The 23,269-nt window shown below is 36.5% G+C and overlaps 2 protein-coding genes and 1 long non-coding RNA gene across 3 annotated transcripts; 2 read left to right on the top strand and 1 right to left on the bottom strand.

Moving 5' to 3' along the window:
• The first annotated feature begins 2,102 nt into the window (after positions 1-2,102).
• On the top strand, positions 2,103-6,402 carry LOC148852012 (V-type proton ATPase 16 kDa proteolipid subunit-like). The gene is made up of 3 exons (XM_088943035.1): positions 2,103-2,607; positions 2,699-2,984; positions 6,080-6,402. Exons 1-3 carry the CDS (start codon positions 2,529-2,531, stop codon positions 6,210-6,212), a joined length of 498 nt encoding a protein of 165 aa, XP_088799161.1. The 5' UTR covers positions 2,103-2,528; the 3' UTR covers positions 6,213-6,402.
• A 2,922-nt stretch (positions 6,403-9,324) lies between these two features.
• Positions 9,325-11,608, top strand: LOC148852011 (acetyltransferase At1g77540-like). The gene is made up of 2 exons (XM_088947728.1): positions 9,325-9,599; positions 11,355-11,608. Exons 1-2 carry the CDS (start codon positions 9,360-9,362, stop codon positions 11,424-11,426), a joined length of 312 nt encoding a protein of 103 aa, XP_088803854.1. The 5' UTR covers positions 9,325-9,359; the 3' UTR covers positions 11,427-11,608.
• Positions 11,609-12,497: 889 nt separating this feature from the next.
• LOC148852010 (uncharacterized) lies at positions 12,498-13,706 on the bottom strand. The gene is made up of 3 exons (XR_016099926.1): positions 13,493-13,706; positions 12,779-12,878; positions 12,498-12,651 (listed from the first exon to the last, which is right to left on the bottom strand). It is a non-coding gene; the product is annotated as an uncharacterized LOC148852010 (long non-coding RNA).
• Positions 13,707-23,269: the final 9,563 nt, after the last annotated feature.

Here is a 23,269-nt window from a genome sequence, read left to right as displayed (position 1 = left end):
GGACGAATAGATTGAAGCATTTGACGGAATATATCTGAACCATGCTTCTCTGAGGACTTAATAAATTCCAAATCCCTTTGAGAAACTGAATACAAATCAAACATCTCTATCATTCTAATGTTAGCATCAATAGCTAGCAAATCTTCAGATATAGACTAGGATTTGGAGTTTATAGTCGGAAAATAGAAAATAAACACTTTGTAACATTCTAACATAAAAGTGTCTAGGCATTGAACACAACTACAAAGCATAAAAAAACCCCAAAAACCAAAGTGTGGACTTGCGATATGGGTTTTCAACAGAGGAGAAAACATTGAACCGTATGGTTTAACAAAGAAGAAAATGATTGAAAGAGGAATAAGCAAACCCATGCAATAGATATTAACGAAAAACCACTTTTTACTTGGACTTTTTGAGATAGGTTCTAAGTAACAAACAAAAACGATAAGGCCATGTTTGATTCACGGGAATTGGGGTTTGGAATCGGAATTGGAATGGGCTATTCCGATTCGGAATCCTATTCCCATTCCTGCTGGAATGACATTCTACCATTTGAGGGAATGGTCATTCCCTACCCTTTTCTTGGGAATGAAATCTCATTCCTGCTTATTCCAATTCTCATCCGTCTGAACCAAATAGACTATGTGAATAGACCATTTCGATTCCGAGTCCAAAGGATTCTCATTCCTATTTCGATTCTGATTCCAATTACGAACTAAAGTGACCCTAAATCTTGCAAACGCCAGGGAAAAATATGAGAACAAAGCTTGAGAAAAAAAGAGAAAAAAATGAAGAGAATGATGGAATTTTTGTGATTATATTGTTTGAAAGAGGACAAAAAAAGAAGGGATATGATTCTTGCCTAAAATCCTACAAGTTGCAAAGAACCATTGTAGAGTAGAAAGTGTTTGGAGGAGTTTACATCTCCTTCCCACAAGGGGCCGCTCCACAATGCCCCACAACACATCTCGTCCATGTATAGGAAACATCTCCCGATGATAATACTAGAACCTATAATATCATCATTGGGAGATGTTTCCAATACACGGCGGGAATATACTGTAGGGCATTGTAGGACAGCCCCTTGTGGGGAGGAGATGTGATCTCCTATTGGACGTAGGAGAAGAAGCTGAGTGAGAGTTAGGGCTTTTGCCGAGCATCTATTTTGTCTTGCAAAATTATTGAACTGCCCATGTTCGCATGTGGAACATGGGCACTCATGTTTGGTATTTAACCAGAAGGACGTAGTGAGAAATCAAAAGATGAGAATCACTCATTTGTAGAAACGAAAAAATGGATTTGGAGAATTGGTCTTTTGGATGAGAATTTCTATTCAGAGTTAATAACTCCAAACTGCATTCCACTCCAAAAAATGCGACAATTGCCAGAAGCGATTATCCAGAGTGATGCCAAACAATGCCTCAATTTGTACTGTCTAGAGTCATACTCAGTTTTTTTTTTCTCATATATTAGTTCAGCTTTACCAAACGCCACCAAATTGTTAGGTTAATTTATATTGATGATCTAACATTTATCCCAAACCACTAAGGCCTCATTCGCTTTTCGATAAGAAAATGCAATTACCTGGGTAAGTTTTTCTTAGGAAATACTTACCCATGCTCTTTTATTTCTCATGTAAATAAGGTAATGACTATTTTAACTATAAAAATTCATTTTTAAAAGGGACATTTTTGTCCCATTCAAGGATTGGCAACTTTCCCCCTAAGTGGGAAAGTTATTTATCCACCTAGGTACTTAGGAAAATAAACTGGTCCCCACATAAATCTGTAAAAAAAATCTGAGATTCTTGATCAATGAAAACCAAAATACCATTGACTAATTTTCCTCCTCTCAAAATCAAAAAAAAAAAGAACGCCCCTAATTACTACTCCGACAATATATTTGATTAAGAGAGAGAGAGTGAGAGGTCAACCGGTAACTCTGGAATGGTTTGTTTTTTGGTGGCAAGCGTTTCCTAATCAACCAATGGGCCTTTAAAACGAGTGAGATCGATGCAATAACCCAGCCCTAAGTTTATACACTGGACCGGATCTATCTTATCTAGCCCAGGCCCAGTACAGTGAGCATTGTAGGAAAATTCGTGGTGATCACACATGCTGGTGCTAACGACAAGCTGGGATCTGGGTGTTTGTTCAACTGTTCATGATAGATGATCATAGATGTTGCTTTGAAATTTCTAGGTGGGTCCCAACGATCACCGTGCATCACGTGCTCTACGATTTCGCCGAATCAAGAGTAATTAATGCCAAAAACGAGGGTATTTTTGTAAACTGCAGTTAATCTCTGTGTCTCCTATTTCGATCGCAGTTCGCAGATTGTTCGGCTTCGCAATTTCGCATCCAGCTCTAAAAACTCACTCCATCACCGTCATCAGCCCTTCTTATCGATCCAACCTTCTTCTTCTCGTTCTCGAAAGAGAAGAACGACTGAACGAACCACAGCCGAAGAGCAAACCAGCAGAGATCAACTGAAATTAAGGTTTTTGAATTTCTCGGATCTTTGCAAAAATGTCTTCGACTTTCAGCGGTGACGAAACTGCTCCCTTCTTCGGTTTCCTCGGAGCCGCAGTAGCCCTCGTTTTCTCCTGTAAATTCTACCCCTTCCCGATCTGTAATTTGTATATTAGGGGATTATTTTTATATTTGGATATTATAGGCTCGTGATGGCGTTGTTGCAGGCATGGGTGCTGCGTATGGGACGGCGAAGAGTGGCGTCGGTGTTGCCTCAATGGGTGTGATGCGGCCTGAGCTTGTCATGAAATCGATCGTTCCAGTTGTTATGGCAGGAGTGTTGGGTATTTACGGTTTGATTATTGCTGTTATCATCAGTACGGGGATTAACCCTAAGGCGAAATCATACTATCTGTTTGATGGGTATGCTCACTTGTCATCTGGTCTTGCTTGTGGGCTCGCTGGGCTCTCTGCCGGAATGGCTATCGGGATCGTCGGTGATGCCGGTGTTAGGTGCTCTCTTATTTTAGTTTTCTGTTTTCCTACATATTTCTGATTATCGTTTAAAGTTTTAATCTTTTTCTTTGATTTTTGGTTGATTTGAGTAGCGATCTGCTCTTCCTGAATTCCTGAGTTTTTCCACTTGTTGATCTGTTTATTTTTCATCGAAAAAAAAAGAACAAAGAAAATGGAGATGCATGTTTTGGCTGTTTGATTGGATCTTAGGTTTTAGAAGTCTAATTTTAATGTCGGGTTATATAACTAAGGATCTTACTCTTCATATTATCGTCTGGGTATATTTGGAAATTCTGAAGATGTGGCAGTGGGGGAACGATCTTCCCTTTCAACTTAGTTGTCTGAGATTGCTGAATGTTATTCCAATTTTATAATAGAAAATCTTCCCTCACGAAATTCCATATATGTGGTTACGGGATTGCTTGAAATGCATTTACCGAAATTTGGTTCTAGAAGAGCAATTGCTCAATACTTTTCAGAAAGTCATATGTTTTTTGTAATTCCATTTTCTTTATCTGAAAACTTCATCATAGGTAGTTGAACATAAATGAGCTTGTCATTAACTAAATACCAATATGCATCTATACTTTTAAGAGATTTAGTTAGGCAAATTCAGGTCAAGTTACCAAAGTTTAAGTGCTTGCTTTTTCCCTTTATTTTCTCGTTGAAAATTGAGTTGGATATTCTTAGTGACACGTGACATACTGATTAAGAAAAAGTTTAAGCCCTGTCATATTGTTGCCTTCATTCAGTTCACTCCTTTCTGATATGTGTTTTTCTATGATATCCGGATACCTATACAAAAGTGACAAAAGTGATGTAACATGATGCATCGATTTTTAGTTAAATTCCACATCCAACATAGTGTCCAGCCATGTCCTTTTTGTACTCGGGTAAAGATGTAACTATGTATGTCCAATAGTTTATCTTATTCTGTATGAACAGAACATAATTACTGTACAAGTTTAATATGCCTTACCAGTTCGAAAGTAGTAACCTTCTACTAGATTTTCTTTTCGCAACATCTACTTGGAACAACTGGAGCAGTTTAAACTAATTCAATCTTTGACAAAGTTCAAATTAGTCATATTGGAAGGGAAGTCCCCTGCCTTGACAACAGTATGTAGCTCATTCTGCATTGGGGAAGTCATTGGTATTTACCCTGATTTTGATCTAGGAAAGAAAAGGTATGCACCCCAATATATTAGATTAGTTGAAAGTTTTGCTTCACCTTAAAAACAAGACATCTTTGATTGCCTTACTATTTTTTAGGTTAACTTAATAGTTAATATAGTAATAGCATGGATTTTACACTTGAGAATTCAATGTGCATATAAGAAGGCTATGTGGGAAAGATGCATTCCTTTTGATGGGCATCATTCTGATTTTCTTTCCCATTTAAGGGATGGCAGTGGTTTCATGAACAAGTTTGTAATCCTGTATTATTTACTGAGGGCAACTTGGTAAGAAAGTGCCACTGATCAGAAGAGAAAAAAAAAAAAAAAAGAAAGATAAGTAAATCTCATGGAACCATTTCTGTTAACCAGAGTTGAAGTTTTCTAGAGGGTTACATGAGCCCATGCCAGTATTCTTTCATATGTGAAGAATGGGTTGAATTGTCTTTGAAGGATTATATCAATGTTTAAAAATAAGGAGGCACTAGACATGGTGTGGGACCTTTAAATGCATCTGAGTTACTACTGTTTTAAGAGAAACTTGGATGAATATGGAATAACATAGCAACTCTTAGAAAGTTCTCAAAGTAAAGGTTCAAGTATAAAATAACACCTCAAATGGTTTTATATATGTTACGGCATAAATACATTTGTACTTAAGGCTTCAGAAGTTGTGAGGAATGTGCTTTTTATTCTCAGGAATGAGCTTCAAGTTTGAACCTTGGGTTGTTTTCCTTGAAGCTCACCTCAAGGCATAATATTCATGTGTATCTAGAGCATTGGTTCATGCAGAGATTAGTACAAGTTATATATTGTATTTCATTATAGATTATTATATTATCACTCATGTCTAATGTTTGGAAAGTGAGGAAGGCGATGCTATGTTGCATGCCATTAAACACCAGCAGCCACAACACAGATGCTTGTGTTGGTGCCACCATTCCACCTTCAATTTGCCCTGGCAACTGCTGCCAGAAATGCCACACTTAAAGCCATGGTGGAAAGGAATAGACATTATATTTACAGCTCATGTTTGCCAGTCTGAGGCATTGTTCAAGCTGACTTGCAATATTCCTCTATCACACATGAACTTCTTGGACTTTGATAATTTACTAAACTGAACAAGTTTCTGAATTTGTTGGGGGATAACATTAAAGCCTGTTTTTAAAGCTTCACTTCAATGCAGGATTTGTTTATCCAATTTTTTAGATCCTTGGTTTCCTTGAAGTTTTGAGTACAAGTTCAATCATACTTGTGCAGAAGATGATTGAAAAGTTTGCACTTTGTAGTCCTTTCTATATTCCATATTAGATTCAGCTGGCAGTGTTTGTTGTATATGGTATGAGATGGATAAGCTGTAATGGTTTAGAATGTCCTTATCCCCTGATAACCCATAGGTCCAGGCATCCAAATATGGTGCCTTGATTGCCTGTATCTTGGGTGTTGGACTATTGCTTGAAACACTCGCCGGAAATAAACCATTTATCTTCAATTGTTACAGTATAATAGTCCGTCCATCTCTTTACCATAATTTTGTTCTACAGAATTGATAATTGCATGCTCCGGATATAGTTTAAGCTTTTAGTATCCAACAAATGGTTCTTTGCTTGCTTCCAAAATAAAAGATATGTTTGAAGTAGCTTCTGTGATAAACGATAAAAAAAGTAGCTTCTGTGCTAATAGCCTTTTCTTCTTTTTTGAGGGTGGATTTTTTTGGGGTCCCTAATTGGATATCATGTACAGCTTCTCATTGTACAGAGGACCCTGCTTTTGATATTAATATAATTTACTATATTTTACCTTAAAAAAGAAAAAAAAAAGACAATAGCCCGAATGTTATTTGGTGTTGAGGTACACGCTTTTTCCTCCATTTAGTGCTCATATGTTACTGCTATGACTTTGGGTTGTTATTTTCAGGGCCAATGCTCAGCAGCCCAAGCTGTTCGTGGGTATGATTCTAATTCTGATCTTTGCTGAAGCTCTTGCTCTGTATGGGCTCATTGTGGGTATCATTCTCTCATCTCGAGCTGGCCAATCTCGGGCGGATTAGTGAAAGAGATTAAGTCGTGGCTACTTTGAAGCCTTTCCCCTTTCTTATTATAATGGCATGTTTAGATTCAAGAACTGCAACTGAACCAAGGCTTTGCTCAATATTCTATTCCATTTATGATTTTAATCAAATTAAGAGAACTTGCTGTATATGTGGAGTCTTATTGAAGATCTCCAAAATTTTCCCCAAATTTTTGTTCATCTTTTTGATTGGTTATTTTAATGGCCTCTGCGAAGGTGCAATGATAGAATGAATAGAAATGGCCAAATGGGTAGGTCTGATTCTTACATTATTACAAGAAAAATCATTTCCTCAGTTCCTGGTTTTTTAAGCTTTTATTATTTCTTTCATAAATAATTATTTAAAACTAGTGTAAATGACCTGCATGAAAATCAAGGCAAATGGAGCCTACGTCTGCCTGCCTTGATTGGGAAAGTACTGGTAAGTAGAGCCCTATTTAAAGAAATTGTTTGGGCAACCCAGCCTATGGTCTTATGATCACCACTGCCAAACTTGAGTGAAAAAGAATTTATAAAGGGTTCTAAAAGTAGTGTAAATGCGATTACATGGCAATTAATCATGCTTTTTTCATGTGTAAATGGTGCTCAGATCCTTTAGTTTTCGTATTTTCTTTATTAGCAAAAAATGTATTTTTTATTCTCTCTATTTTTAATTCTGTCATACTTTCTTACTTGTAGGCTCTGTTTGTTTCAATCTAAAGTGGGTGGAAAAGTTTTCAGGCTGAAATATTCCAGCTATACCATTTTTCTTTTATGGTGAAAATTTTGTTACTTGTCGAAAATTTGAATTGTCTTTTGGTTGTGAACTGTGAACCCAAAGTTTCAAATATGGAACGTTGGGTATAAAGAAAATGAGCAATGAACAAAACATATTTGATCATTATAAGCAATATCATTTCAGTATTAATGAGATTTATATCAATTTATTGGCATATCTTAGTTCTTCTACCAATTTTCAAAATTTGTATTCTATTTTATAGTCATTTATGTATTTTCATCTTAATGAGATTTATATCAAAGTTTTATGACCTTCTCTAGCATATCTATGTAGGTGTTTGGCATCCATGCCTTTGCTTTAGAGATGTTTTCTAAGAAAAGTTTGTATGAAGGTCTGTTGCACTGTTTTCTCAAAAAATGACGCTTTTTTTTTTGATTTGGCATCGATACTGCTATATAGGCTGTTTTCTGGGAAAACAGTATTGGTTTTGTTTGGTAGTAGTGCCGTATAATCATTATCAGCATTGGTATACATTATCCAACGCTCAAAATGATGCAACATTGATGTCACGTCATTGTGCCATTGGCAGTAAGTGGCTTTTTGAGAAAACATTGAATTTGGAGTTTTCTTCATACCACATTTTTCCAATTCTCAAGGCATGGTTTAGAGTAACATTTTTTTGGAAAAACCAAGGTTCAAAATGTCGATACACCTGATACATCATAGTTTTTTTTAATATATATATATATTTTTTCAAATCCAGTTTAGAGGGGTCGGTTTAAGGTTCATCCACCCCCTAAACTAGTCAAAATCCTGGTACATCCTTTGTAAGGGTGTATCGGGAAACTCTTGATACGGGCTGATACGTATTGATACTTTGAACTTTGGGAAAAATGATGCCAAAGGCCATTTTCTAAAGTACCATTTTTTCTGATGTAGCACCGATGTGGCACTGTTTTCTTAGAAAATGGCATTGTCTGCATCGATGCCAAACACTGCCTATGTCTGTTTGCAGAGTATATCTTTTACTTTAAGATGTTTCCCAATCCCAATATCATCATCATCTAATTCTTGTCCTGACCATATGGAGTCGCTTACATGAGTTTTGTTCTGCGCCATATGTATTGTTAAATTGAGGGCACTTGCACCATATTTGTAATAGATTATTTTTTTCTAAGAAGTGTTATAAGGGTGGCTTCACCACATAATTTAAGACATGACTGAAGGAATAAGGCATTACTTAGACTTTTGTAAAATTAGGTGCACATATTAAGGGCTTAATTATCATGCGGAAGATCTCTGGGCCTTAGGGTGTCTGTCTACTCAAATACTACAGCAACCAGAGCTAAAAAATGGTCTAATTTTGATGTAGTTTCTTTTGAGTCTTAACCCACTGAACACCTGAACTCCCACACCTATGTACTCAATTTTTCTATACCCAAAATATGTGCTTCTGACCTGTTGAAGGGAGACCAAACAATTAGAGCCCATTTTGAACCTGAATCAATATGAATATAATTTAGCACAAATCTCTGTTTAGCCAGAGATATATCGAAGGTAAAATTTATGGTGCATCCTCTGCACCATACAGTAAAAGGTGTGATTGGTTGAAATCTGCATTTAAATTTCAAACTTCAAACTTGGTCCGAAGATTAATACTCTAAAACTAAAAGTCCCCATTTGCAAGGGGCTGGTGAGGCTTCATCTCTTATTCTCAGCTCCTATAACTCTGGTCCATTCAAATACACGAATCTGAATTTCCTTCTCACAAAATCCTTCTTACAAGTCACACCCACTTAACAGTACGTTGCAACCACACATTACAACATCTCTCCTACTTGTATGTTTTTTATTCATGGGAGATATCATCAATGCATGGGTACAAGTGTTGTGAGGTGGGTATGAAGAGGAAATTTGCACACTTGATCATTCAAACAAGCACTTAAATAGACCCTTCAACTAGCAATCTCTCTCTGACCTTTCAATTTATCCCATCTTTTCCTCTGTTCCCACAACATAGACCCTTCAAACAAGCACAGACAGAACTCCCACAGGTCAAAAGAATAGGCAGGTCACAACGCACAAAGCCCAAAAGCAGGTCTAAAACCGAAAATAGACCCTTAGACCCTTCAACCATGCCTAAGACCAAAAAGTCTCGCCTTATCAGGCTTCGAAAAGAAAAGAAAAAAAAAGTCTCAAAATTCAACTCCAAGAGTCTAAGTCTTCCACCTTCAGACTCTCACAAGTCACAACGCACAAAGCCCAAAAGCAGTCACTATGGGCCTATTGGGCCATAATGAAGTCGATAGTGCACCTCCACTCACTTGAAGCACCTGCCTTGCTATATTAAAAAGCAAAATTTTATTCTCAACTGGTCAGTAAAGACTAAAGAGAGAGAGAGAGAGACACATGGCAACAGAGGCTCCGAAGATCATTTGGAACGAGAGCCAGCAGAGGTTCGAGACAGAGGATAAGAAAGCTTACATAGAGTACGAGCTCAGGGATGGCGGGAAAGTCATGGACATCGTTCACACGTTCGTTCCATCTAGCAAGAGAGGCCATGGTCTCGCTTCCCATCTCTGTGTCTCGGCCCTCAATCATGCGAAAGCTCATTCCATGTCCGTAATCCCAACCTGTTCTTACGTTTCTGTAAGTCTCCCCCACCACTCCATTCTCGTGGTTTATTTATTAGTGCAGTGGGGCTCTTAGTGTTGGCCAAGAATTCCGATTGGTGTATGTTAGGTTTTTGTTTTACGAGTATGCTTCATCGTTTCGAATTTTGATGGGTTTTAATTGTGAGTTTGCAAGTTTGCCTTCTGGGTTTATGTTTTCCGGTGGTTGAACGTTTTTTCCGAATTAATTGGTAGTCTGCAAGTTTGACTTCTGGGTTCTGTGCCTTTTGTAGTGATGTTAGACTTTAAATATGGATCAAATTCATGAATTTTCTGTCTAGGTTTTGTAATTTTCTTTTGTACATGTGTTGATTGATTGTACTTTACCTCTTGCAATCTGGGTTTATATCCTCCATTGCTCGGATGCTTCTCTCAAGTTTTCATTCGGTAGATTGTGTCCCGTTTACGATTTCTTTAGCATCAATAGCTGCTGCTGTTCTATTTAACTGAAGGTGATCCTGAGTATGGCTAGAATTTCCCGTTGTTGATCTTTAATTTATGGTCCATATAAATGGTTGTTTCTCAAGTGAATCCTTGTATTAATATTTTTTTTACTTGCCTACTCAAAATTGCAGAACGCTGTAGTTCCATTTTTCTCTGTTTGACTTTGTAAACTCATCCTCATCATGGTTAATTACTAGTAGGAGCCTTTTTTTTCTTGGGTTTGAGCCATTCATGAGTCATGACTGTCTACTAGGTTTGTAGGATTGTTCAAGGAACCGCACATATCATATATTACTTTTGTCTAACTTGTTTGGGTAATATTATGTGGACTTAGCGATTGGAATCTAGAAATTAGAGCCCAAGCAGTCCTGGCAGATAGATTTGATCGTGAGAAATTCTTGTTTGGTGCTATTAATCATACCTTCGCCAAAGACCAATGTCATCCAATCTAATCCAGTAGGGAAAATAGAGGGATTTTGTGTCTTCAAAAGTCTAATCCAGTAAGTATAACACAGGGATTTTGAATCTTGCAGAGAGAAGGATTGGCAACATGTGTCTTCAAAAAGAAACAGGATTTTGTGCCAGAGATTCACATATCTTTCTAGCAGTTTCCATTTCTAGAACTTGGGTCCATTTTGGCTTAGACAAGATTCTTATCAAATCTTTCGGTCTTATCTATGCTTACCGCGATTCCTCTTAAAACTGATCATTGAAATGTGAAAAATCTTGCAGCTCCATCATGGTAACTCGTGAAAACATGTGGCAAGTCTTTCTTTTTATTCATTCTTTTACCACTAACAGTACAGCTGTTATTTTAGTACATGCTAAACCTAGCATTCAATCTAGTCACATTTGGAGAAATGTTCAAAGATGTCTTTGAAAAGCCATATTTGAGTACTACAATCCAATAATTTCAGTTTTAGGCTTTTAGCTTATGAACACATTTATCTTTGCTAAACATATTTTTAGGTATTCATGAACACATCATTTGAGCCATGATGTGATTTATCTTGTTTAAGTGTTGAATATTAAACAATACGTGTCACAAGTTATCAATTTTGAGATTTCTGAATTCTAGAGCCAAACAACATTGTTTCAGGGTAAATTTTATTAAAACATTGTTTCAAGATAAACTTTTTTTCTCGTCAGCTGCATTATTTCCTCATGTTGCATGTCTCCAACTCAAAATACATTATTCCCTCATGTTGCATTTCTCTTGTATGACAGTTTTTCTAGCATGCCACCGGAACAGGAATTAATCTGGCATTTCTTTGCTTCTTTTTGGCAGGATACATTTCTTCCCCGGAATCCATCATGGAATTCAATCATATATACAGATGGTCATAAATCTAATATGTGAAAGTTGTTCTCAACTTTTACCAACAAGAATATATTTACATAGACATACATATTAAAAAGAATAAACAACATCTTTTCTATGTAATGATGTCCATACTCTGCTCCTCATTTCATGGCTTTAGGGGGTTGTGTTGTGGGTGCAATCTGAGAAATAAAAAAGGAAACTAGATGCAAATTTAAGTATGGAGTATGTGTGAGAGGTCAATTCTAGTTCCATCAAAACCAGGTCATTTTAAATATATGGTTGGATGTCTGAACCAACGGACCACAAATTGCTGCTAACCATTTTCGACTGTCTTATCAATTAAAAATTCCACCTTCCGAAGTCAAGGTCTAATTTACAGAAGCTTACTCCTTTGGCTGAGTCTTTTGACAGATTTGGATGGTTATGTGCATGTGTGCAAATGAGTTTACCTTCTAAATGAAAACCATTATGAATAGCAATAATATAGGCATTCCTCTCTTCTTCTTCTATACATCGTTGACAACCTAAACTTGAAATTTTAATACGGTCCAACGCGTAGAAAACAAACATGAAAATCAGTCCCCTGATTTTCATTACTGCCCACGGAATGAACCCAGGTGGCTCATGTTCTTCATGCTCAGGATAGATGGATTAGACGGTAAATTGGAAATAATGATATTCAGAATCCCAGCCAACAACACCATGAAGGGAAACTCCAGAGAAACCATACACTGCATATCGCAATCATTTTCAGCTTTAAAAAGGGATTTAATTTAGTTCAGATCAGCTTAATGGGACGGAATTTGAATTGGCATTCAGATAAAATGGATACCATTTGCAGGCATAATGGCTGAGGTACAAAGTATTCTCTGTAGATGATCAACGAAACTATATTTGGCAACTGCACAGCAATAGGCGATACTATTTGTGTTATCTGCTTGTGGTGTAAATATGTCATTCCTGGAGATGTTACAATATTTTTTAAATCAAGAGAAACTAAGAGAGTGATCAAACAAAGATGTCAGATAAAAAATTGTACCAGTTACTGCTGCCGGAACTTAAGGGCTTGAGAGTTACTAAAATATCACTAGTGGGTGAAGAAGCCCATGATAGAAGATTGGTAATTGAATTTAAACATGGCACCTCAGTTAAGTCCAACATCCAACAATTTGTTCTGTTTCCACCACAAGAACATACTGATAAATTTCAGAAAAGGAGGACGAAAGATCACAGTCTTGGCATAGTTAACATCTCATCTCAACTATACACAAACAAAAAAAACAAAATCCTTGTTTTGGTTAATCATTCATTATGAGATTAGACCACTAAAAGATTTCACAAACTTAAAGATTACTACAATAGCCTATATTCATAGGGAACTTTCTGACCTATACGTATTTACAGAGTGGAAATTCCTGATGCAAGTATTTTCCCAGGCATGAAATAATCCATCTTGTCCATAGGAAGATTCAGAACCGATGTTTCAACCTGTACAACGCACAAGATTGGGGTGTGTTATTTAATGGTGAAACTAAACCACCATAAGAAATAAATGGCCTTTGACAAGTCAAAATTCTTGCTCTCTTGAAATGGCTAATAGAAGAGACTTGTCATCAAGCAGGAAGTATTTGTTCAACATAACTGAATAGCATCAACTCCACATTCAGGTAATAGCAGGAAAATTCGTCAGAAATTCATGGGTTTTCAAACATTTTAATCCAGAGAAATCTTGAACATCATTGAAAAGCCACAGAAGATGTTTTCAAATTCCTATGGGCTTGCTCATGACAAGAAGGGATGTAGCAGATTCATTCAACAAGGAGTTGTGAAGATACTGTAAAATGATGAACAAGGAAGAAAGAAATTAACTTGTTAGATCTATAATAAATTTATAGTAAGCATGCGTGAGAGCATTGTAGTGCACGATCATTACATTATCAAAAGGATTTGTCAACAAGGAAGATATCACATGATAGCCCCAGTTTCTAGCAAATAGGTTCAGAAAGAACATATGCTTCCAACATCACATGATAGCCCCAATGACCCAAATAGATATCTTAGACAACAGAAAAAATGCAAGAAAAACCATGTGAGACCTTAACTGAATTCTCAAAACAGTAGAACGCAAGTCTGGATACAGGAGACAGCTTCAACCTGCAGATGAAGACCAGAAATGAACATCAGTTAACATATTGAAATATAAGAACGAAGTGGTGGACTAGAAAGTAGAAGGTTCCAATAAGATTTTCCCATCTAATGAAATGTTAATGGTATAGAAATGGAGAAGTGGATAGCAAAGTATGGAGTGAAGTTCTGGAAGACCGACCAAGAAAATGAAACCAGACCTTGTCATCAGACAGTGCGTAGTGGCCACTAAAAGCATATCAGTTTTAGAAGCACGGAAGTTCATGCATTTTGCCACATCTTTCACCTTTCCAGAAGAATTCTGACAAAACAGAATAACATTGTAAGAATATACATTTAGATACAGCAAGACAAAATCTTTTGAGAAAGTTAATGAGGCACTTGTGGGAAGTTACTTACCTGGGTAAATACACTTACCTGGCAAGTGTTTCCTTACATAGGTAAATGCACTTGCCCCGATAACTATTTCTTGGGCAAGTGCATTTATTCGCGTTCCTTTATTGCTCAGGGAAATGAGATAATGACCGTTTTAGCTATAAAAAGTCATTGTTAAGAGGGGCAATTTTGTTCCATCCAAGTATCCGCAACTTTCCCCCAAATGGAAAGTTAACCACCAGGGAGATGGATACCTAGGGAAAATAAATTTTCCATGAATCCCACACAAATCTGAAAGAAGGATATAACTCTCCCATTGACCAATTTCCCCCCTCTCAAAATCCGAAAAAGGAACAGACCCTAAATGAAATCCAGATATGGGAAGTAACCTTGTAAAAGAACTTGCCAGAAGGGAAAAACCTCAAGTAGCGGAAATAGCAGACCTACAAAAGCACAAAAATAAATTTAAAGACATGGTATCACAGAAAATGATCTCCCCTTCCTTTCCATTGGTAAAGATATCCTTCTATTACATATAAAAAATAAATCAAGAGCAGAATCTCATACGAATCAGAGAATTTACAAATAGTGCTTCCTATTTTCTTCCTTTCTAACTTTCTTTTCTTTTAACATACAATTATGCACCCTTGAAATGATTATCAAAGCAATCCCGTATCCAGAATTTTAGAAAAGAATGCTTGCAGATACAGACCATCACCAATAAAATGACCAACATATCTTTTGAAGAGTCTCATTTTTCATAGTTAACCAGTAGGATCTTTGTGCGTTCATCAGCGCAATGCAATAGAGATGTACAAGTCATTGAACAGTAAGTATCATCGATCACTTAACCCCTTTTTTGATGGGAGAAAGTTCTGAAATCGCCTGCAATGTATTTGAATGAGCACACTATACTTGTACCAAGATTTTTTAAACAAACAACACTGCTATTTGATGCATGTCATGCAACTGATCAATGACTTTCTTTTTGGTACTAGTCAAGTTATTAGGTCAGACAATAAGTAGGGACTCAGGAGTGGAGACAGCAGGATGAATGTGATGCCCAGTTCCCATACCACTGAGTGCCTCAAGTTCTGTGGGATCAACTCCAAGTCCCCACTATGGAAGTGATGCAGAGTGAACATCCCAATCACGCAGATGCAACACTGATCAATTTATTCATTAACAGAAGAAACAAAAACAGAGCATACCACATGTACAGGATTGGTTATCTTCCACTCTGCAACTCCAAAAGAAATGTTGGTGTTCCTACTCACATAAAGTCTTGACATGGAAAAAAGAGATCAGAACTGTAGGGGGATTCCTGAAAAACCTCAGAATTGCAGGTACAATACCATTAATATATTAAACAGTAAGAAATGGAAAGTTCATGCTTGACAGAATTGCCTTTGAAAACTAGTAAGAAACATGGTAACAATATGTCAATTATCCATTGTAGAAAAAGGATTATAAGGAGGAAAACCTCAAATTTTGATAATCTGATCTAACATTAGACTTCCTTTTTGTGCCACACTAAGATGAAAGGTGAACCTGTAAAACACCTATCATAGCAAATTGTAAACAATTGAAATCTCCTTCCAGACATATTAAATACATTAAAACATTAATAAAGTATATTCCCACTAGTTTTGCTTGCATTTTCTCACAAGAGAAAGTCTATGATACTGGTAAGACATGGTACCGGAAGAGTTTTGACCAATTAAAGTACCTCCATGAAGTTTGATGAATACCACCTGATTGGTCACCTCTTTTATTATACCAGTTGATTGGTTGTAAGTTTTTCTGGTACCATGTCTTTCTGGTATCATAGTCGAACCCGAAACATATAAATAGAATTTTTCTCTTATATCCATTTATGCAAACAGACATGTCATGAATTAATAACTCAAATACTAATAAGTTAACATTTACTTCATTAGACCGAAGAAAATATGTATGAGCTTTTGCATTAAGATCATAGCAACTTGAAGACCATTTGATTAAGTCACGTCTTTTCATGCGAAGATGAATTGAAAAAAGGGGAAAAACTCCATATGAATTTTTTTGGGAATAGCTCAAAATGGGCTTTCCGCATCTTTTCGGGACTATGGCTTTTAACAGCTAGATCTTTTCCACCCAAACGGGAAAAGACCAAAATGTGAACTGCCTAAAAAACCGATAGCCCACACAAAAAGACACACCAAATGGGGCCTTAGAAGGACTAACAATTTTCTTTTATGTATTCGATCCTTTTCTAGAGGAAGGAGATCCAATCAACATATTGATATTAATTTAATGGAACACAGTCATGAAACATGACATAAAGCTCTAGTGCCAATGCAATAGTCTTTCATATTTAAAGTAAAAGAATGATTTGTCAACTACAAAAGCACAACTGATTAAATAGATGGTAAAAGATACAAGCATGAGCAGAGTTTTAGACATATTCATTCAAGTAGAAGTTACCATCAGTACCAAGCCTTGGATTTAATAGCCACATTTTCCTCAACGAACCCTCATATTGTAGACTGCAAGATCTGGTCCACAGAGCTTTAGACAAAGAAGGCCTAAGTTTCGACTTGGATAACAGGTACACTCAATTGAAATAATAAGGCTAATTTTGGAAGGAATACAAATGCAAATATGTATAGTGGAAATACGTACAAAATAATAGAAAATACAAGGTTTTGCACTCTACATATTTGTAGTTGTACTCCTTCCAAGCTGAGCTTAAGGCTGTGTTTGGTTGCAATGCAAATAAATTTGCACTGGTGCAAAATTATGGCAATGCAAATGATTTGAGTGTAAATTCTGACCTATTTTTGTTTCAAATTTAGCTCATTTTATTTGATTGTAGTACAAATGAAGTAAATTAAGATATGAAGCAGAATAAAGTAAAATCCAAAACAAAATTAAACAAGTTGCATTTTTTACATTTGCACTCCCATACATTTGTGCTAATGCAAATAAATTTGCACTACAACCAAATACACCCTAAGGCTCAATTTGGAAGGAGTACGAATACAAACATGTAGAGTGCAAAGCCTAAATACATACAAAATAATACAAAATATAAGGTTTTGGACCCTACGCATTTGTATTTGTACTCCTTTGAAACTGACCATAAGGCATAATATGGAAGGTGTACAAATGCAAATATGTAGAGTGCAAAACCTTATATTTTGTATTACTTTCTATGTATTTGCACTGTACATATTTGTATTTGTAATCTTTCCAAATTGAGCCTAAAGCTCCATTTGGTTGGAGTATGAATGCAAAGTTATAGAGTGCAAAACAAAAATGTTTGGTTTATGTGAGTGCCAAGTGGTTCAAGATTTATACACCCATTTTGTCCTCAGCTCATTTGTTCTAAAGGATGTAAATAAGAATACAATTTTTGTGGATGTTTGGCATTTCCATCAATGTAAATACAACTATTTCTTGCTACCAAATGGTGTTCCAACTATTCCCACCATTAAACAAATATAAAACATAACAAGCTGCCCGAACATACAATGGGCATCTTGGTAGAAAATAACAAAATAAAAACAACCAGCTACTCCCACCATCAATGCAAATACAATGGTCTCTTTTACTAATTAAGTAAGCCAGCAATTCAAGATGTAGCAATTTTGATGTAGCAATTTTGATGCTTGTAGAATTGACGGAATCCCTTTGAATCATGGGAATTTCACGGGTTAATGTGACACGAAGATGTAGCAATTTTGATGCTTCAGCAATTCAAGAGTTGGGGCCTTTCTTCTTTCTTTCTTAATCTTAGTGCAGTGCATTTCCTCTCCTTCTTTTTCAAAAACAACGGAAGCGATCGAAGACAAACGAAAGCAGTGCTTGAAAGGGGGAGCTGAATAGGAGCTTCCTCTTGTTTTCTCCTTTATTTATAGAGGCTAACCAATAGACAATGAGCTAGTTTGAAATATTTGAATTGATTTGAATTGTTTAAATTCAATTCATCACCATTTAATGTTGATTGAAATGGGGGCACTAAATTGACATATCGGTGATCATTTTGTTGACTTGATTAGGGTAATTAGGTCATTTAATTGAAGTTAATTTCAATCCCTAATTGTACTTAGAACCAAATGCCACTTGGCACATGGTTGGGCCTACACATAAAAGGAAATCCAATGGATTAGTTGTAACATTCCCTCTTAACTTAGAATAAATTGGATGCCATTGAGATCCGATAATTCAATTTAAATGCTCTTCTCTAGACTGAAATGGAAATTGAATCAATCTCCCTTAATTAAGGGGCCATGTTTAGCTAATTGGGAAATCATTTGTGAAGAGGCCACTTGTTAGCTAGGTGTAATAACACCTCGTGGGTAATGTGGTCGGTCAAGATCCAACCAGAATTTCTTCCCCCCTCTTTTTGTTTATTATTTATTTTCTTGAATTCATGTTGGGCTCAATGGGATGGAAGGTTTTAATGGGACCCAATGTATGGGCCCTTTATCGTATTAGCCCAAGGTGTTGGAGCTCAACATTAATTAAAGAAAATAAATAATAAACAAAAAGAGGGGGGAAGATATTCCGATTGGATCTTGATCAACCACATTACCCACGAGGTGTTATTACACCTAGCTAACAAATGGCCTCTTCACAAATGATTTCCGAATTAGTTGAATGTGGCCCATTAATTAAGGGAGATTGATTCATTTGTTATTTCAGTCTGGAGAAGAGCATTTAAATTGAATTATCGGATCTCAATGGCATCTAATTTAATCCAAGTGGCAGTTGGATTTCCTTTTATGTGTAGGCCCAAACATGTGCCAAGTGGCAGTTGGTTCCAAGTACAGATAGGGAATGAAATTAACTTCAATTAAAAGACATAATTACCTTAATTAGGTCAACAAAGTGATCACTGATATGTCAATTTAGTGCCCCCATTTCAATCAACATTAAATGGTGATTAATTGAGTTGAAATCATTCAAATCAATTCAAATCTTTCAAACCAAGTCATCGCCTATTGGGGATCCTCTATAAATAGAGGAGAAAACAATAGGAAACACGGATCATCTTTCTCCCATTCAGCTCCCCCCTTTCAACCACTGCTTCCATTCGTCTCTGACTGCTTCCGTAAGGAGAGGAAACACGTTGCGCTAAGATCAAGGGAGAAAGAAGAAAGGCCCCAACTCTTCAACTGCCAAATCACCAAAATTGCTACAACTTTGTGACACATCAACCTGTGAAATTCCCATGATTTAAAGGGCTTCTGTGAATTCTACAACCAAGAACATTGCTTTTAGCTATTCACATTCTAATCATTAATTGAGCGTGAGTAAATTTTCGTTGACACAAGGTTGGGTGTTACTTGCTTCTCATAATTGTAAGCTCTAGTCGCGGTTTCGACTTTTGTCCAAGACAAGAGAATTAGAGGGTTTTGTTTGCCAAGAAAAGGAGAGTTTGTATCCCTTAAATTTCTACATAAATTCCTTTGAATTTGTCCACATTAATTTTTTTGCTCCAAATTTACACACGAAATTTGTGTCAACAAATCTGTAGCACGCCCAGTGGGACATCTCTTTCCTCTCATCTCTCAAGTCAACACATCAAGTTTGTTTTTGCTAATAGTTTGGAGACATGGCTCCAAAGAAAACCATTTCAAGTGTCATTAGAAATAAGAAAAATGCCACATATAACTCAAGTTCATTTGTATCAAGTGCATTTTTAGCCTCCAACCACGAGAGGCCAACCAAAATGCCAAAAAGGGACTTTCGAAGTTGTCAATGTCAAAGGACACTAATACAAAGGGGGTATCCCCAATGAAAGAGTTCATCATAACAACCTTCTTGGCATTGTACATATTGATGTGTGTTCTATGAGTTTCAGAGCTCTTTGTGGTGCTTTGTACTTTGTTACATTCATTAATGAAGAAATGTCTAGGCTTATGCCCTTAAATCCAAAGATCAAATGTTGATACCACTTAAACACTTTCACATTAGTGTTGAACGAGAAATCGGTAGAAAAATAGAAGTGTGTTGGTAATGCCAGTGAGCACCAAGGCTCATTTGGTAACTATTATAGAGAATATGGTATCAGATTGGAAAAGATTATTCCCAAAATAGAGTAGTAGAAAGGAGGACACACACCATAGTTGAAAGGACTTAAGTGTTAAAAGCCATGAGGACCATAATAGACTTAATCAATCTCTCTTCCTCTGTTCTACTAAGAGGAAATTTTGTTAATAGAGTTTGGAGAGGAAGTGACATTTCCTATGAACACCTACAAATCTTTGGCTATAGGGCTTTGGTCTACATTTCTATGGACGAAAGATCGAAGCTAGACAATAAAGGAAAACAATGCATTTTACGGGATATGGACATAAAGAATTTGGCTACAGGATATAAGATATTGTATATAAGAAAATCATCTGAAATAAGGATGTAATATTCTTTGATGATTAGACCTTTGAAGACCTTGAGAGTGTAGAAAAGATAAGATCTGTGGTTAAATCTTGACCCAAGATCTTCATCTGTGGTCTTGCATGATGAGTATGAAGATGTGCACACAGATCCTGAATTTACACTTAGAAAGGACTCAAGTGATAGATAAGTGGCCGAAGAACAAGCATCTCCTAAGCCAACCATTAACTAACATTTGAAAAGACACAAGTCCTTTGAGTGTCATATAATTTTCTTTGTCAACCATCCACATGTTGATAAAAAGTGAGCAGTTTCAAATCCTTGTCTCTTCTATTCAAGAGATTTAGGGTTACATCGCCGTGGGCATTTTGGTTGCCCCAACTTTCTTGAATAGAAAAGGCAAGAATTTGGGAATGTTCATTTTTTGTCAACGTTTGGATGGTTAATAAAGAGAATTAGATGACACTTGAAGGGTATTTGTGTCTTTTCAAATGGCACTTAACGACTGGTAGGGCTGTTCATGGGCCAGGTTGGGTCGGTTTACTGAGATTTTTCCAACCGACTTGACCTAATCGTTTTATCTGAAATCAAAACCAAAACTGACATTGTGTTAAGCAAAACCGACCTGGTCGGTTTGAGTTGGGTTGGGTCAGTTTGGGTTGGTTTCGGCTCTAAGTTCAACATGGTAATAAATTGGTAGATTGGAGAAAGAAGACTAGAATTTGATGTAAAAAAGGACACCTAATTCTATTAGAGAAAGAAGACCGAAATTGGTAGGGGGCCGGACCAAGTTAAAATAGAAGTTATCAAGAAAATAGAAAGTCAAACTGTATTAGAGAAAGAAGGCTTAAATTTGTATATTTCAAGAAACCTTCTAATCTAAGTAAAAAAGGAAACCTAATTCTAATTGTAGTTGGTTGCCTATTTGGTGTAAAGGACCATAAAAACTAGGATCCTTTGATTATTTTCTTTAAAATTTTCCAAAAAAATTCCTTGTCTAATTGTCTTACAATACTTGCCATTAATGTCATTTCTAACTAAAGGGAGTTAAGCAAACCCTTTGCTATAAAGGATTTGGGACTGGTGAAATAATTTCTAGGCATGAGTATCCTCCAAGGTAGGAAAAACAAAAGGCAATGATTGTCTTAGGAAGCGTACCATTGATAAGAGGGCATTTAAAATTTAATTTACAAATGTATACTACAAGTGAGAAAGAAAAAGAAGAAACGAAGAGTATGCCTTATGCATTAGTGACGGGTTGTCGAAGCCCTCAAAATTAGTGCTAGTCTCACAATAAAATTTCTGCAGTAAAAATGGTACTAGGTCGAATCCCACATTAAGCTAAACAATAATCTCTCAGCCGAATGAATAATATAACTGAATAACTACAATTTAAAAAAACAAGAAAGCAATAGCAAATTCAACTAACAAGATGTAATCGGTCTTACCAAATTCTGATTCAAGGGTTCGGGTTAGTCAATTGGCCATCGATCACTAGTAGACTTCAATGGTCTTGCAATTCAAGCATTTAACCTTATATTTATTATGATAGCCATAATAAACCATGTGTTTTCTTAATTTAGTTGACCAAACCCAGCATTCAATCAACACTTATCACTAATCGACTGGGTACAATAGCGTTCCATATCAATTAGTGATAGCATTAAGCTTTGTGAAAACATTTAAACCAAAATAACAATAATTGAGATAGCTGCAATTATTGATTTTTGTTCCATCGATTCCCTTTAGGTTAAAACATGTCAATACATTGGTCAAAGGCTATCACGAATGATGGACCCAGAAAGATATTAAACTAATTGCTACTTGTACCATTATTCGTGACAATTACAGGTCACCGAACTATGGATAGCAGTAGGAAAATCAATATTAATTAATTTGTCAGACTAATTAACATTAACATCCAATGAGAATATGTACAAGAACCAATGAATACTTGAATTAAAAAGCAAGACTTGAACTAAATACAGAACATCATGATGACACAATCAAACCTCCCCCCTTGAACCAGAAAGGAAAAGCTTAGCTGCTCATGAATTTTGATCCCTCCATGCTCTGCTTCTTAGTAGGCCGAACTGCTCTTCTTGATAGCTTGAGTTGCTTGAGGATTTCTTGGATGCTTGAGTGATTCCTAAGGCCGATCCGCCCCCCTCTTTATATAGCAGAGGAAAAGGGCTGTTTTCCAACTCCTTCTAGGATATTAACCTTAGCTAGAAAGTCCTGATCTGTTTTGAACTAATCCTATCCTATCTCTTATCTAATGTTCTAATCTCAATCTTCTTATCTCTCTAGGATTACATTCAAAACTTTAGATCTGATAAGACTCTCTCTCTCTGGAGATTACATTCGAAATTGGGACTCTTGGCTCTTGAATTCGAGTTGGGCTGCTTGATAACTTGGGTTGCTTCAAGGTTCTTCTGTGAGTTGGGCTTCAGCTATGAAATGGGCCTGACTACGAACTTGCTCCAACTTCGGGCCCGGTTTCATACTCGATGCGGAATGGATCTGTCAAATTCCAAAATATAAAAGTTGTGGGCCTTTCTTTCATATTTCTAATGCCTCTTGAATTGTCCAATTCAGAGTCTGGAATTGAGAGTTATGCCCATATTACTGATTGTTGGCGAAACTGTGCAAAATCATCCGAATTGCCCTGTTTTCTCCCAATTGCCTTCTTTTTGCCTTGAATCGAAATACACGAGTAATGAGTCAATTTAGGTGCTAAATAAGTGTAAAATAGTGAATATTAGGGGATAAAAATAGGGTACTTTTTAGTCTCATCAAATCCCTCCACACTTAAACTTTGTCCGTCCTTGGGCAAGGCAAAACTCAAGCAAAACATTGTCGTGCTACTACTCTGGCTTTTACGGTCCTCGGAGTCTGAATTCCGTGTGTTTTATTGCCAGCTCCTTCCCGTTCCCCAAAATCACCTTATAAACATTCCCCAGACTCTTCCTTCC

This window comes from Nelumbo lutea, chromosome 5 (genome assembly GCF_056320005.1).
Source record: "Nelumbo lutea isolate HS-2025 chromosome 5, American lotus-T2T, whole genome shotgun sequence".
NCBI lineage: Eukaryota > Viridiplantae > Streptophyta > Magnoliopsida > Proteales > Nelumbonaceae > Nelumbo > Nelumbo lutea.
The sequence above is the reverse complement of the archived record's forward strand: the minus strand, read 5'-3'. Positions and strand labels throughout refer to the sequence as shown.

What these genes read in the sequence shown, in the direction of transcription:
- LOC148852012 (XM_088943035.1), top strand. Translation starts at nt 2,529, where the DNA reads ATGTCTTCGACTTTCAGCGGTGACGAAACTGCTCCCTTCTTCGGTTTC. An exon ending in AGTAGCCCTCGTTTTCTCCT is followed by an intron (nt 2,608 to 2,698) that starts GTAAATTCTACC and finishes GCGTTGTTGCAG; the next exon opens with GCATGGGTGCTGCGTATGGG. An exon ending in GTCGGTGATGCCGGTGTTAG is followed by an intron (nt 2,985 to 6,079) that starts GTGCTCTCTTAT and finishes TGTTATTTTCAG; the next exon opens with GGCCAATGCTCAGCAGCCCA.
- LOC148852011 (XM_088947728.1), top strand. Translation starts at nt 9,360, where the DNA reads ATGGCAACAGAGGCTCCGAAGATCATTTGGAACGAGAGCCAGCAGAGG. An exon ending in CAACCTGTTCTTACGTTTCT is followed by an intron (nt 9,600 to 11,354) that starts GTAAGTCTCCCC and finishes TCTTTTTGGCAG; the next exon opens with GATACATTTCTTCCCCGGAA.